The following is a 14,745-nucleotide window of genomic DNA, read 5'->3' on the forward strand; positions in this document are numbered from 1 at the left end:
TTACTATGTAACCTGCTATTATGGAGTTAAAAGAAGTTCCTTTCTGTTGGCTTTTCTAGGAGTGAAAGTGTGTTTGCAATTTCAGTACCAACTGGATTCAGTCTAACACTTGTACTTCGTATGAGAAACATTTTCATAATACCAAAATTTGGGGGAATAGGAGTATTCCTGCCAGGAAGGGAAGAAGAAAGTATTGGTTCTTAAAAGAAGAATTCTGTTTGCTCGGTTTCCTCTTTCCTTCCTGCTTTAACCCCTTGGTAGGCGCCTCTCTAGCTGTGCGGAATTAAGCAGCACTTAGGTTTTAATCACTATTCCCAGGTCTGCGAAGAGGTTCTGTGATGAATAAATAATGAATCAGAGATTTTAATCAGTGTTATGATTTTGGAAAAGGCTAATTATCATTGTTTACAGACATGCCTTTCCAACGCCTTACCTTGTTTCGCCTTCAAAGCTCCAAGGGTTAAGTCCCTCGCCCGCAGCCCTCCGCTCCTCCCCAGCGCCGCGCTCCGCGCCCGCGCTGCTTGCCGGCTTTGCGGGTATTTCTGCCTTCTTTGGGTTGTTGTTTTTTTTTTTTTTCTTTTGTGGGTTTTTGCCTTTTTTTTTTTTTTCCTTTTGAGCGCGGACACCCAACCTGTGGGAGAGACGGAGCCGGGCAGCGGCAGGCGCACAGGGCTGGGGGCAGAGGCTGCCTACCCCGCGCAGCCGCTCCGCAGCCGCGGAAGGGCCACTCCGGGGCGCGCGGTGTGGTAGTCTCTGCATATACAACTTACAAAATAATTTTATTTCCGAAATAACGTCATGTTTTTTATTATCAATAATAGCGCTAATGACCAGCGGCGGGGTGGGGGGGCGGGATGCCGTCCCGCGGAGCCCCTCGGGCGCGGAGCCAGGCGGAGGGGCGCGGGGGCGCGGGGGGGAAGCGGGGGCTCCTCTGCCGCCCGCAGCGCTGCGCCGGGCTGCGCGGGGAGGTGCGGAGCGCACGGCGGGGCCGCAACCGCCCCCGGCTCCGCAGCGTCCGCTGCGCCCTCCCACCCTTTAGCGCTATTATTGTCCATATTATTATTATTGTTATTATTATTATTATTATTACTGCTTTCGCTGCCACTGGCCTCGTTTAACCCTGGCTCCCCGCTCTGCCCCAGCTCCATCCCCCTGGCCTCGCCCCGGCGGCCGGGATGGGAAAAGCTCTTCCCGGGGATGCCGCCGTCCCACTCCCCCCGCCCCGGGGCAGATGCACTTCGGGCAGCTCCCCGGGCCCGGCCAGCCCCCCCCCCCCCCCGCCCGGGACCCGCTGCCCGAACCCCCTGCCCGCTGCCTCCGCCCCGCTACGCGCTGGCTGCTGCCGCCGCTGCCGCCGCTGCCGCTATCGGAGGGTGGGTGCTAAGTTGTAGCACAGTTACATAGCACTTGATTATCGGTTTCCAGCAACAGCTGTGTATATTCGCTAAGAATGTAAAGAAATATCAGAAGATAATGCAGCATTGCTATTTATTACCCTATAATTAAAGCTCTGACAGTGCTTCTATTATAAAACCTTCTTTGCAAGGGTTCATAACTCAGAGGCAAAATTCAGAGGCAAGATGCAGCCTTGCTTACCAGACTGAATCATTTAAAAAGTGTTTCAGTTAAATAAGGTTAGCCTATTAGAAGGTAAAATTCTCAAGAACTTTCATTAAGGCACCCATTTATATCTGCAAGTAGAGGACTGCCAAGTCCCCCAAATCGAGGATATAGAAGAGGAAAATATTTTTTTTCCAAAAATCAAGGATTCAGGGAAAGGTTTTAATATAATTCTCTAGGAAATTATTCCCAGGAAAACAATTTGTTTGAAAGAAAATGCCCTCCGGTCTTTTCCACACAAACTAGTCTTGGGCTAGTACATGAGAACCAAACTTAAAAGTGACTATGAACAGAAATGAGACTGGGTAATTCATTTCAACTGTCCTTACTGGAATAAAAAACAGAGTAAACAGCTCAAACAGGGAAAGGTGAATTTAATTTTCAAGGCCCTTTAACTTTTAATAATCTGAGGAACAAGATGGGAGGTACATTCTACCCTCCCAGTTATCCTGATATAAATTCATTCAAGATTTATATTGGTGTAATAGAGAAGCAGAATTTGCTCCACGATTTCTAATGAACTGCTGGCTCAGTCTTTAAAAATGCGATTAGAAAAATCTAGCCTCCTAATTCAGAACAGCTTTGAGCTAAGTCAGAGGTCTCAACGCTGCAAACGCGGATGGAAGCCGGTCTGTAGCATGGCTCCTCGTGGTGCCTGCAGCACGACCGGAGCAGGGCTAGCAATGCTGGAAACTGTTTGCTACAAAATTCCCTAATTATTTTAGGATTTTCTTTTCTATTATATGGGAAAAGATGACTCTCATGTGGAATAAACCTGTGTTTCCTGCGCTCTCAAGTACTAAGACACAAGGATGGCAGGATGAGGTGCCTGGCCTGTAGTGATGCAGGAGGCAAGGAGGCTCCGGTAGGAGCATACTCGCTGTGTCTGCAGGAGTCGAGAAAACGCCTGCGCCCCTCGCTCCCTGCCTAAACCTCTCCCAAAGCACCTGCAGTTGGCTGTGCCAGTGCAGGTGAAACATCAATAAATATGAAAGTAAATCAAGGTCTAATTCCGTCATTTTGCTCATAAGACTAGGTCTCTGCCTTCGCTGCTTACTCATGTGTGTAGGAACAATGGGACTGAGATCCCAGTTTGTCTCTCTGACCTTCTGAAGCGAAGGCTTTAAATGAAGCAGTGTGGAGCGGCTGTCTCGTTTGATCTTCAGAAACTGTGAGGCATAACTCCTCAGGTTGTTTCAGTCTACGGGGGAAGACTGCCTCGGGGGAAGCATCGCCTCCAACTACCTGGCTGTCCTACCTCACCCTCCTGACCGAGGACCTCGAGGGACACGTCAGGGTGCCCTGACATGAGGCCAACCTGCAGGTCCCAGGACATGCGGGAAGGGCATTTTCCCCTCCTCACTCCAGAGCAGCTGTGCATCTTCACTGAGAATGTAAAGAAATACCAGAAGATAATGCAGCGTTGCTATTTATTACCCTGCAATTCAAAGTTCTCACAGTGTTTCTATTATAAACCGTTATTTACAAGGGTTCGTGACTCGGAGGGAAAATTTTCCATCAAGATGAAGCCTCACTTACCAGACTGAGCTGGGTATGGTTACAGCATCACTGATCAGTCAGTAAACCAAGGCAGAGCACCACCTTGCCAAGCAGCTGGGTGAGACCTCCTCTGGTCACTGGCCTGCTCAGGGTGTGCACCGAGGACAGCAGCAGTCTTCAGCTCAAAACCACAGAAATTGGTGTATTGAGCCTGTTCACCACAAGCCCTCATGCGACGTTACAGCGTCTCTTTGCCTTTTATTGGTTTGCAGAATGACTCACTGTGAAACTCGAACCGATTCGCTTCAATTGCGCCATGCCTCAGTTTCCCCATCAGTAAAAACAAAACAAATATTCTCATTTGCTCTTGCTGGTGCAAGGTGCGATAACGTTAATGAACACCTACAATACCCTCTGGTACAAAGCGCAAGGCAGTCCTGCTCCTCGGCTCTACCAAGTGTGACTACCACACCTACACAGGCTGCCTTGAGAAGATCACTTCTACTCAACCGCATTCAACACCCACAGCCAATCTGGGCTTCGGCTGAGCAGAAATGAAGAGGAACCACCATACAAGAGAGATGATTACTGCAACATTACAACTTCGCAGTGCTAGGAAAATACCCAAACACTTACCATCAGATGTCCCTCAGGTTTTTGGTTGCTTAATGGAGTAATTTTTTTTTAAGGAGAGGTACTGCACGCTTTCCCTCACGCTGAAAACAGACATTTCAGCATCTTGATGGAATCAGAAGGCATATATGTGGAGAGGGACCAGCCCGTGGCTTTCACCTGCTGCGGACGGTGCTCGGGCAAAGGGAAGATGCTGATGGCTGCTGATGGGTGACAGCCTGCTGGGAGAGGGAGAGGAGGTACCCTGTCTGACACACGGGGCGCTGAAACCATACCTGTCTGCAAACCGAGGTCTTACCGGGCTTCACATCGTAACACCTCACCGACAGTCCTCTTCTTGATTCTTCCCAGAGCAGAGTTGGAAATCTTGGAATTGTCATAATGTTTTATTATCGCTTGCAAAACAGATTCTACTTCATCAGATAAAGACACAATTGCATTCATTGACTCTGACACAAGGATACGCATAGTGATAAATATACAGATAGATGTACACACTTATACATGAATGAGATATGCTAATTAAAAATTGCAGTGGGCACTTTATTAAAAATTTATTGTACAATCTACATCTTCAAAACATTTTACATCAACAAATATAGCCGCTTGACTGCTGGAATCATAAGTGATTTATCTTTAAAAGACTGTATTTGTAACTGGATGCAAAGATTCTTGATGAACTGCCATTACATTTAAACTACTGGTTTTTATTGGAAGTATTTTGATTGTTATCTGTTTGTTCTCCATCCTTGAGAGAAATAAAACAAGTGTCTCGGCTTTCATTTTATCGGATAGATGGCACCATGTAGCATATTTCCCATGCTAGTTTGAATTACAGCTGTTTATCTTTCAGCTTTCTTTAAGATTAATTAAATGCAAATGTAACTCCACGAATCATGGGATTACCTGCCAGACCCCTTATTAATACCTTCACTTAAAAACCCCCGTGCCAGAGAGTCATTAATTTGCCAAAAAAAAAAAAAAAAAAAAAAAAAAAAAAGCGCTAAAGCAGCCCTTTGCCTCCAAACAACCCGGAGATGGCTGCCCAATTAGTCCGGCAGTGTTCGGATCCTCCTTTCAGGCCCTGTGGCCCTTTGAGGACACAATAAGGCTCCAATGATAACCTGGCAACCTAGGTAGAAACTCAGCCAAGTGTGAGCGTTTGAAGCTGCAGCTTGGCTGCCATCGTGTCGGCGAAAAGAAAGAATTCAGGCACCATGTCATCCAGTACAAAGGATAAAAACAGATTCAACCGGAAATTCAATGTGGCACCACATATGGGATACATGAGTGCGGTTACACAACAGGCCACATATTTTTTTTGAACAGTCTCCTGCATGTGATGCCGAGGACATGTGTAACCATCATAACGTCTCTAAGAATCTGTATTTAATTTGAGCTGGGGTGGTGGCAGGGATTGGAGATCTGAAGCCGCCACAGGTTTGTGGCAGATGGCTCTGTGTCAGCTATGACAAGCAGCCAGGCTCGGCTTCCTCTGCAGATTTTCTTTTCTCTCTGATCAGGTAAATATGGGCACACTCTGGAAACTTCCACAATTCTGCCTGAGGCTGCAAGTTTGTGACTTAGCCCCATCTGTCACAAATCTTCCCTCGGTTCTGCTGCAAGCAGAGACCTGAATTTACTGCCGAGCGCTGCCCAAGAAAAGCCAGCCGTCTCGCCCTACGAGGAAGCAGAAGAGAAAAGTGCACGAAGCCGCGTTAGATGCTGGGACACAAAAGGGATCTCTCCAGCACCGGAAGGAGCGTGGCTCCGTGCCGCAACGCGCTGTGACCCGAGGGGTGCAAGCCAGGCGGTCATGGAACACTTAGGCGGCGTTATCTGGGTGCATTCAGCATTTTATTTTTAAAGACAGGTAAGCTGGTCGGCGGCCCCAGGGTGCTTGCTCCTGGATGAGCACCACCAAACGCCATCTGCTTCATCGGCGGTCCCGGCAGACACGCCAAGGACCTGACACCCACGGGGACTGACTGGCCCCTCTCGCCCTCCCACATGGCAGAACCACCCCCCAGCAGGAGTGAGGGCCTCACTCTCCTGCCTGACCATCGCTGGTCTGGCCTCTGGGCTCTATTGTAGGGTAACCTCGGAGAGAATTAATTCAACTCCTTTTCTGGGGGGAGTGATAACTCTGCGAAGGTCTGGGCATTCGTTGGTTGTTGGTTTTTGGTTTTGGTGGGTTTTTTTTTTTCCAAGAAATAGGGATTCAGTCAAACATCTCCTAAATATGCAGAGATCAAGAGAAGCAAAGTTTTCACATAAGCAAGATCTCCCCATGAAGAACAGGCAGCACAGTAAGATGACAGTAGCAGTACAATATCTTCTATGAAATAATCAACTTCTTTGTTTCCCATGTCCTAAGATCAGAACCAAAGCAAATATTATCTACTCTGCCATCATTAGACCTCAGAGTTAACCTTTAGAATTTCACAAGGACTGTTCATCCCGTTTAGGCCTGCTGTTTCAGGACAGCTGGAGTTCAAGCAGACACTACTGATCTGGCGTACATTTTCTGCATTAAAAAAAACAAAACCAAAACAACACCTTAACAAAATTAAGAATTAGAGACTATTATTCAGCACAAAACCTGAGACTTGGCAGGCAAGACAGCAGAGTGATTTACAGAGAAATTTGCATTGGGTCAGCTTTACTCCATGACCTAGCTCCTTCCCTCCGTAAGTGAGTATTGGGAAAGAATCAAGGTGGAAAGCAGCCTGTAGTAATTACTTTTGGAGCTCAACTTTCCAACTCCAAGCACCTTTGGAAACCACCATCAAAAGACAGCACTGGTTTACGCAAACTGGGTGCACTGTGAGGCCGGAGTCAGAGCTATATAATACTCCTCAGTAAAGTATCAGTATTTCCCTGAACAAACTGGTCTGCTCTGCAGTTTCCTGTCTTGGTCTTTAAAAAAGTTTCATTCTTTCTGCTTTTAAACAAAAAACACCAAATGTGGGATGCGAGTCTACGCAAGATAAGCTGGTGGGTACCTTGCATAGGATGGCTTAGAACACATTGACCAACTACAACAGCAGGAAAACAGTTTCAGGCTTTCTTTCTCAAGGTAATTTCAAGAAACTTTGCTGAAAAAATAAGTTTTCACGCTTTTTGCAGCTTTTCTTTCAAAGTCAATCCTACTTCCTTTGACCCACTCCTCCATCTACTGTTTTACAGCAGTTGTGGTTCATCTGCCACTTTTCACTTGCTTCCTAAAACTAAATTGGAAGCTATTTAATACTGTTAGAATAAAAAGTTCAGAGTCCTGGTGTTTATGCTGAAAGATGCACATGTAACCACCTGCTTAATGAACACCTTCTTCCTGCCCTACCAGCTCAGCCAAGTGCTGCGAGCCATAGACAAACATTTTCAGAGCTGAAATCTCCTACATATATACCTCAGAGAGCATGAGCAAGGCAAGACCTGGAAGAAATGCATGTGCGGTCCACACAAATATATGTAAGTATATGCACACTTATATATATGTCTACTTATATATATGATGTCTGTATATGTATGGTTGGATCCCAGAATGACCTAGTAGGCAACTTCAACAGCCTACCGGCTCGCTCATTTCTTCCCCAGTGAGGATCCACATTAGCACACGTGGTAGGGCGATCCTAATCACAGCTGCTTCCAGACCTAAGGTCGGCCCAAAATGCTTAAACTGTGTCCCACAGTCCAGCAGATCTTCTCACCCATGCAAACCTCCTAAGCCAGCTGGATTTCACCTATAACAGCCATACATATGGGAAGGGATAGTGTCAAGACTTCACTCTAACCTGGATGCAACCCCGAGCAACTTAATCCAACTTTGAAGTGAGATCCTACTTCGAAGCTGGCCCCCACTTTGAGCAGAGGCTGACCAGATGACCTCCGGAAATACCTCCCTTAATTACTCTATGATTCGATGTTCTAAACAAGTAACCAAAGTTTTCTTTCACATAAGAGATCCTTACATTATATACATTTTACTTAGGATCCCGTGCCTTCGCACTGAAACAGAGATGAGAGAGCATGGACACAGCACTCCCGAGTTTACAGGCTGCTAGAACATTCCCACAGAGGCTCTGAGAAGCAGATCTAGACCACCTCCCCCTCCGAAACCATTCTGAATTATGCTCGCTGGAAATCAAGCATCTCAGGGAGCAAATACAAGTTTCCCATTTGCGCTTCTAACCTCCTCCTGACCTGCACCTAATACTAACCAGGCAGAAGCACAAACTCAGTACACTGCTCTTTTTTCCCCTGCAAACATGCTCTGCTGATGAACAGAAAGCCAGCAGGATGGATGGAGATATCTGTACTATTTGCATACCCTATAAAGCTCTAAATTAACTTTACCAGCTCAGGACAAAAGATCTGGAGAACACTGTAAGCAAACATCTGCTCAATATACATTCACCATTAAAAAAGTAAACGGTAGGTTCGGCTCCATCAGGAACAGGTTGGAAATTATCAGAGTACAACACATCGCATAAACCGATGGCATGGCCTAGAATGCTCTGCAAGGCAGTGATCGCCCCAGCACAAAAACAGCTCTCAAGCATCAAAATGGCTTGAATGATGAGAGATTAGAATATAAAAATAGAATTATATTCACGAGGAGAGACTGAAAAGACTGGGATACTGTAAGTGCTTTACAAATGTTTATGAAATAATGAATGGTATAGAAAAGATGGATGGGGAGCTTCTGCTTCCAGGCGACCAACTCCAGAATAAGACAACACAACTGAAGGTGGGGAAACCCTGACCCAAATTGAAGGAAATGCTTTTAACGCCATCTGTAAACATATGATGAATGACTTTGCTACAGAAAAGATGTGAAAGACAAGAACAGGCGTTTCCAAGGGCCTGGATGTCAAATGGAGAACTATTACACACAGCCTGGCAACGTTTAACACTAAAGGGTTCTGAAAGATGATAAAACCTCCAAGTCCAGGGTTAGGACCAATCTCTAACTGTGAAAGACAAAGGGAAGGTCTTTAATAACCTGTTCCTACTTGCGCCACCCTTCTCCCCAGTATTCACTGCTCACTATCAAAAAACTGGTACTGGACACATGGCGTGCTGATCCAGAGCCGCAGTTAGCATCCTTACAGAAAAATGGGTTTCTCATGGAGTTTGTGCTGGGGAGCAGGTAAGGATCAGGGCAGAGGCATCGTTCCTGGCTCTTACATGGCCTGTACAAGAACTTAGGACAACTTCTGCTCCTTGCAACAGGGCTGAGCGGCTGATGGGACAGCTGGTATGAGGTCCCCTGCACCCTGACATGTCCAGCACCCCATATCCTTAGGCTGAGAATGCCGCCTGCTGCTTTCCTAGCTATGCCTAAATATTAAAGCTGGAACAGGAGCAGTTTTCCCTTCTACATGTTTTCCTGAAGTACCAACGATGCTGCTTTATCTCAAATCAGAGCAAAAAGTGAAGGGGAAAAAAAAAAAAAAGAAAAAAAAAAGTTTTGTTAGAACTGCCCTACACAGCCAAATCCTGAGACTGGAAACAATTCAGATGTCTACGGTCTAACTGGGATCTTAATTTGATTTTACAGCAGTTTAATCCCTTTGAATTCAGCAGACTTCCTTCTACGGTGGTGTAAGAAAGAAAAAAAAAATCACGCCATGTGTCTTTTCATATGCAGGTGAGCTTCTGTAGTGTGATGGAAATGAGAAGATGAATGTCAGAAAGTGGGCCAAATTCTTTTCTCCATTAAACAAGCATGAGTGAGAGTAGGATTTTTCTGTAGGAACTGAAGCTGACAGCATGTCAACCAGCACTCATTCAGCTGGGAGGGCTGGGAGAGATTATTTAAAGTTGTCAGCTCCTTCCATGCCTGGCTTTTGGCAACTCTTCTTGTCCCTTTCCACTGTATACTCTTTATACATGCTGTTTTAAATTAAGAAACTGAAGTGAGGGAACTGAAAGGTAAACTTAAAGAAAATAATGCAGAAGCAAATGTTTTGCCCTATTTTTCTTTCTTTTTTTTTTTTTTTTTTTTAAGTCTACTAGATAGGGAGCTTGCAAACACTGACAGGTCCTTTAGTGTACTCTGACAGAAACTGATGCCCTGTTGCTGTTACTTGCTTCATTCTGGCGCTTACTGTGGCGACCACAAACACCAAGAAACCAGACAGCAATGTTTGATTCCATAAAACTGGAACAGAACAAATAATTGAAACGAGGTTCACTTTCCACTAGTCTCAATCTTCTGCTAATAACTGGTCGAAGGCGATGTCAAAATGCAAACGAGCCCACCCTTGCCTGCTGTGAGAATACACATGGTCAGCAATACTTTCCAATCATTTGGAAAGGTTTTCATAGGTGCTTGCATCACAGACATTTTTAAAAGTGTGCCAGCGTGCATCTCCTCCGTTGAGTGAAGCCGGTACAGCAGAATGGCTTGGTCTGTGCGTCCGCACAGGGCTGCTGGCTGTGTCCGCCTCCCTAAGCCGCCTGCCCCGCTGCCATTTATCTCCCTTCTGCCCCCTAACTTTATCAGCACGAGCACTGAGGATAACTGAAGGAATAAACTGCCTGTTTAATTAGACCGCTGTTTAATTATTATGGATATCCTTAGTAATAAAACCCCAACAATATGTAAAAGGATAAGCCAAGGTACTTCTGATGATGATTACTTCCCAGACTAGAAGCAGAATCCCCAACCAGTAGAGAAAAGCACTATTTGCTTTGAAAGCATTTTTACTTTCAAGAAATCACAGACGCGTTATGAACTTCAGGCAGAGAGTATGTCAGGAAGGTTTCTGAAGGACAAGCAGCTACTTAGCATGCCCTGCTGTGCTGGGGTCCCTTTCCTTTTCCACTATAGTATATAAATATTGTCCTGATGGAAAAAAAGTGAGAATCAGGTGGAAGTGTTGGCGTACCCTTCACGATTTCCCTTTTTTCATCTTCTGAAACACCAGCGCTGTCCCAGCTATAATGACACTAACTACACACGCCTCGGCCAGCACTTTGCAAGGAGGTTCTGTGGGTCGTTCTGTTGCAGAAGGCAGACCTGGCGTACGTGGGTGTAGGTACAAAAAGACAACTCTAACAGTATTTTCTGAGCTGATCCAAAGCCTATTAAAGACAACAGGGATCTTTCCTCTGATGCTTGCAGGTTTGGGATTAGCCTCTGCTTTACTAATTTGCAAACGATCCCTCGTTCGGCTCAGTCGCTACCTGTTGTGGACCTTCAGCTCAAACGCTCAGCAGATCCGAATGGGGCTGCGCTGTTAACAGCGCACAAACCCTACACCAGGGGGAGGATAAAACACCTTCAGCTTCTGCCTGCAAATCACCCCAAGGGGTTTTAAAAAAAAATAAATAAAAATCCTTCAAGCAAATTAGCATGCTGCGTATAGGGCTTGCACACACATTTTAACCCCATACTATTTTACATCAGCATTTCTGCAACCGTTATTTCCATTTTTAGGGCACCTCGGTTCTGTTTAGGAGCTGGGGATCCATACGTAGAGAAGACCCGTGTGAACGCAACTATTAGCTGAGCTTGAAGCACTGGCAAATGTCAAGGTAAATGTTTAAGGACTGTTTTCCCTTTGAAGCCACCAAATACAACTATACGATAGTATTGACTCAAGAAGTAATGCTGAACACTGGAAGTGTTCAGTCAGCATTTTAAACTATTATGAGCTACCTTCTGAACCATTGCCAAGTTAATAGACAATGAAAGATAATGAGCTTGAAATTGGGTGTTAAATTGCATTTTTGGTTCTCTCCTTTTTTCTTGAAGTTTAACTGTTTCCTGCAGAAACAACATCATCTTTGATGTATCGTTATGTAAACGTCTATTTTTAGGTCACCAAAAAAAAAAAAAAAAAAAAAGTCAGACATGGGCTAAACCCTTGCTCCTCCTGCGACGTGTGCGGGAAGGGTTAGGGAGGCAGACGACATGCAGCAAGACCCAACACTTTCTGGTCCCCAGAGGGAGGAAGGTGGAGAGAGGAGGCTAGGTCTGCTGGCAGCGTGAGCCTCCAAATTAAGAAGGAGATTACTCGACTTGCTCATTAACAGTGTGCCTGGACGGCGACAGCCAGGGAAGGCTAAAAAGACCGCATTTGTATTGCACGGGTAACACGAGGAGTGTGTCTATGCACTCCCGAGCCTTTTCAGCTGAATACAGGTTTTTTACGAGCTGAAACACCTCTCCTGTGCAGGGGTGATGTGTATCCAACCTGCCCACGGCATAGCCAGGACTGTGAAAGCCATAAACCGCTGTAAATTTACATATCAGCATGCAGAAAATAGCAGTTATTTTTCTAACAGCAGCATCGTGTAATAATAGCTCTTCACTGGAATAATGTCAAATTTAGTGCTTCATCCACAATCGTGTAATTAAAAAAAAAAAAAAGAAAGAAAGTGTGACTGCTAGCAGTATAAATACACCACTTAAAAATGTGCAAGTTGGTCTAGCATTGAACAGTCAATAAAAACTTGAATGGAGGGTCTGCCACTGAGACTGCACCTTATCCACATAAATAAATGCAAACAACAGGACACAATAAATATCAGTAAATTATGCTTCCGATAAACTTTTTTACGTTCAACACATATTAAAAAAGCAAAGCGTTAAAATAATCATGATCATGAAAAGAATTCAAGATAATTCCAAAAGGCAGAGAAATCTTACCTGATACCTTTCACCTGCATTTTTTGAGGACTGACGATTAAATTAGGATAGGAAGGTAGGCTTATCCTCATTACTATAATTGTAGGATCTTTCTTTTATTTTCCTTTTAAACTAATGAGTTGCATTAATCCAGGTTCATTTTTATAAGCCTCTTGGGTCCAAATGTAAAGGACAGTCATTTTAGAAAACAATAAATTAAAAAAAAGCATGTAGCATGCATTAAGTGCACGTATTTCATAAGACCTAGGTTAATACAACTGGCATCTAGTTTAATTAATCCTTGTTAGTGTAACAGCTAATATCCCTCCCTAGCATGTTTCCTTTAAACATTAGTATGTTAATTAAATGTTGTTTTTTTAAGGGTTTTTTTCCTTTGTACTTCAATATGGCATTATATCATCTAAAACTATTCTGAACAACTACCTTATAGAGATGTTTCCTTACAGTATCTGGTCTCTTGCAGAAATTCTGAAGCCTTTTAAAAAGCTGTTCAGGTGTAGAATACAGATATTCAGCTGCAGGAAAAACAGATACATTTTTAATGAAACAAAAACCTCAAAGCACACACTCGATATTAGTCACTTTACTAATTAAAAATGCATATTGCTCTGTGCCGCCTCGTGTTTTACATTATTTAAGCATGATTTTATAAGGTTACCTCAGCTCACAAGGATGTTTAATGCTAAATAAGACTGTGTAGTTGTGCTGTTTAGACATCTCCTTTGGGTGATTAAAATACATTATTCTAATGTAACACAATGCATATGTGATACATTTAGTGATGAGATTTTTCAAAGAACTGGTACTACATGAGTGTGTATCCTGTACTGCAGTTGCATACTATTAAGTATTAAATTGTTTAAATAATTTGGTGTGATTTTCAGGCCTCGGGTTTTTTTTACTGTGTATCAAAAAAAATCTGCAAACCGCTGCAACATCACTGACCTTTTAACAAAAATCTATCATTACTGGTTGTGTATGCTAACAATGAAGAATGCTATTTCAAAACTTGCTTTTGTGTTATCTTAAAAGAACAGATGGCAAATATAAACTTCGTCTAATGTATTAAAACACATAAAATTTTCCTTAACACTAACATGTTGGCTTGCCAAATAAACAATTGCTTTTGCTCAAGTTTATGCTCAAACTTTGTATTTTAGCACGAATCACGGTAATACATTTCAGCAAAAAGAATATGCAACGAGGCAGCTACCTGGGAATATCTCTGGGTACACCAGGGCTTTGGGACACAGCGGGTAACAGCCGCAATATACAGCTTCGACCCTGAAGATCAGAAATAATAAATACAGGAAAACAGACGTTAGTGAGCCAAAAACTTCTGTTGGTTCAAGAGCACTGAGGTTGACTACATACAGCAAGCAAAACATTTTTTAATTCAGCAGCATAATCCTTCTAAATGCCAAAGTTGCTCTTTTTAAAGAAAATTTTATTGATCATATGAATTACATAGAACAGAACAGCAAGCATATGTTTTGTTCGCTGAATAAATCAAAGCGCAGCTCTGCATTTTTTTGTTTTTTAAATACTGTTTAACACATTTTATAATCAGCAGACAGACACATGTAACAACATGGTGAAGTATGGACAGCTTTTCTTAATAATGCTGCAGAGAAACGAGGGCACACGTGCGCACGTTGGGCTATACGGGTCCATGCACACAGATGCATACGATCCCCGGTACCTGGCACAACGGATACTCTCCTTAGACTTTAAGACTCCAAAGGTTACAGTTAAATATAGCCCAGGAACAACTTGCAGCATGCTTTGGGCTGGGGTATTTTTGCTCCTGCACATGCCTTGGATAATTTCCTTTATTTTGGGGGACATAAACTGTCATTTTTTTTTAATAAATGCTGATGAGATTCCTTTGCCAAAGCTTGCGAGGCTTTGTACTCGTGCTGTTTTGAGGAACAATTTATGTCTCTCTTGTAACACCAAACCCAAATATTTTATAAATGCGACACAACGGTGCAAAGTTTTCTAGTAGCGAACCTGAAGGAAAGCTATCCTCTTCGTCTCTGCATTTTAATAGCTGAATAGGTTAAAGCATCAAGGTTTCAGTTTATTTTTTTTGCATAATGACCATTGATCTGACATAATGTCCCTCCAAAGATACAACTGTAATTTCTGCTGGCCAGAAATTACAGAGTGAAATTCAAAACACTTCTTAAAATATGTTTATTTTATGAGAGTCTTTGAATTTCCTCCAACATGTTGACCATACGAGGACTTTATTTTTAACTTCAGTCTCCCTCAATCCCCAGGAAAAAAAAAAAATCTGAAATCTTGTCAGCGTTCACCTTTTCTGT

At 43.7% G+C, this 14,745-nt stretch overlaps 1 protein-coding gene and 1 long non-coding RNA gene across 21 annotated transcripts in view; both read right to left on the minus strand.

Moving 5' to 3' along the window:
• Window positions 1-1,263, minus strand: part of LOC130154339 (uncharacterized) — a 138,797-nt gene extending 137,534 nt beyond the window's left edge. Inside the window, exon 1 of the long non-coding RNA XR_008823703.1 lies at window positions 434-1,263. This is a non-coding gene — a long non-coding RNA (uncharacterized LOC130154339). The remainder of the gene's footprint in view (window positions 1-433) is intronic.
• A 2,861-nt stretch (window positions 1,264-4,124) lies between these two features.
• The window catches only part of GTDC1 (glycosyltransferase like domain containing 1), a 186,004-nt gene continuing 175,383 nt past the window's right edge, over window positions 4,125-14,745 (minus strand). For 15 of the 20 annotated variants that reach the window (XM_056350355.1, XM_056350354.1, XM_056350343.1 and 12 more), the window contains 3 exons: window positions 13,629-13,699; window positions 12,839-12,930; window positions 4,125-5,433 (listed from right to left, as the gene is read on the minus strand). In XM_056350355.1, coding sequence (XP_056206330.1) covers window positions 5,350-5,433; window positions 12,839-12,930; window positions 13,629-13,699 — 247 coding nt within the window. In that variant the 3' untranslated portion in view covers window positions 4,125-5,349. Of the gene's footprint in view, window positions 6,281-7,327; window positions 7,497-12,838; window positions 12,931-13,628; window positions 13,700-14,745 lie in introns of those variants that run through there. The other 5 variants (XR_008823701.1, XM_056350349.1, XM_056350351.1 and 2 more) reach the window with 5 other exon arrangements.

Source organism: Falco biarmicus, chromosome 8 (genome assembly GCF_023638135.1).
Source record: "Falco biarmicus isolate bFalBia1 chromosome 8, bFalBia1.pri, whole genome shotgun sequence".
Lineage (NCBI taxonomy): Eukaryota > Metazoa > Chordata > Aves > Falconiformes > Falconidae > Falco > Falco biarmicus.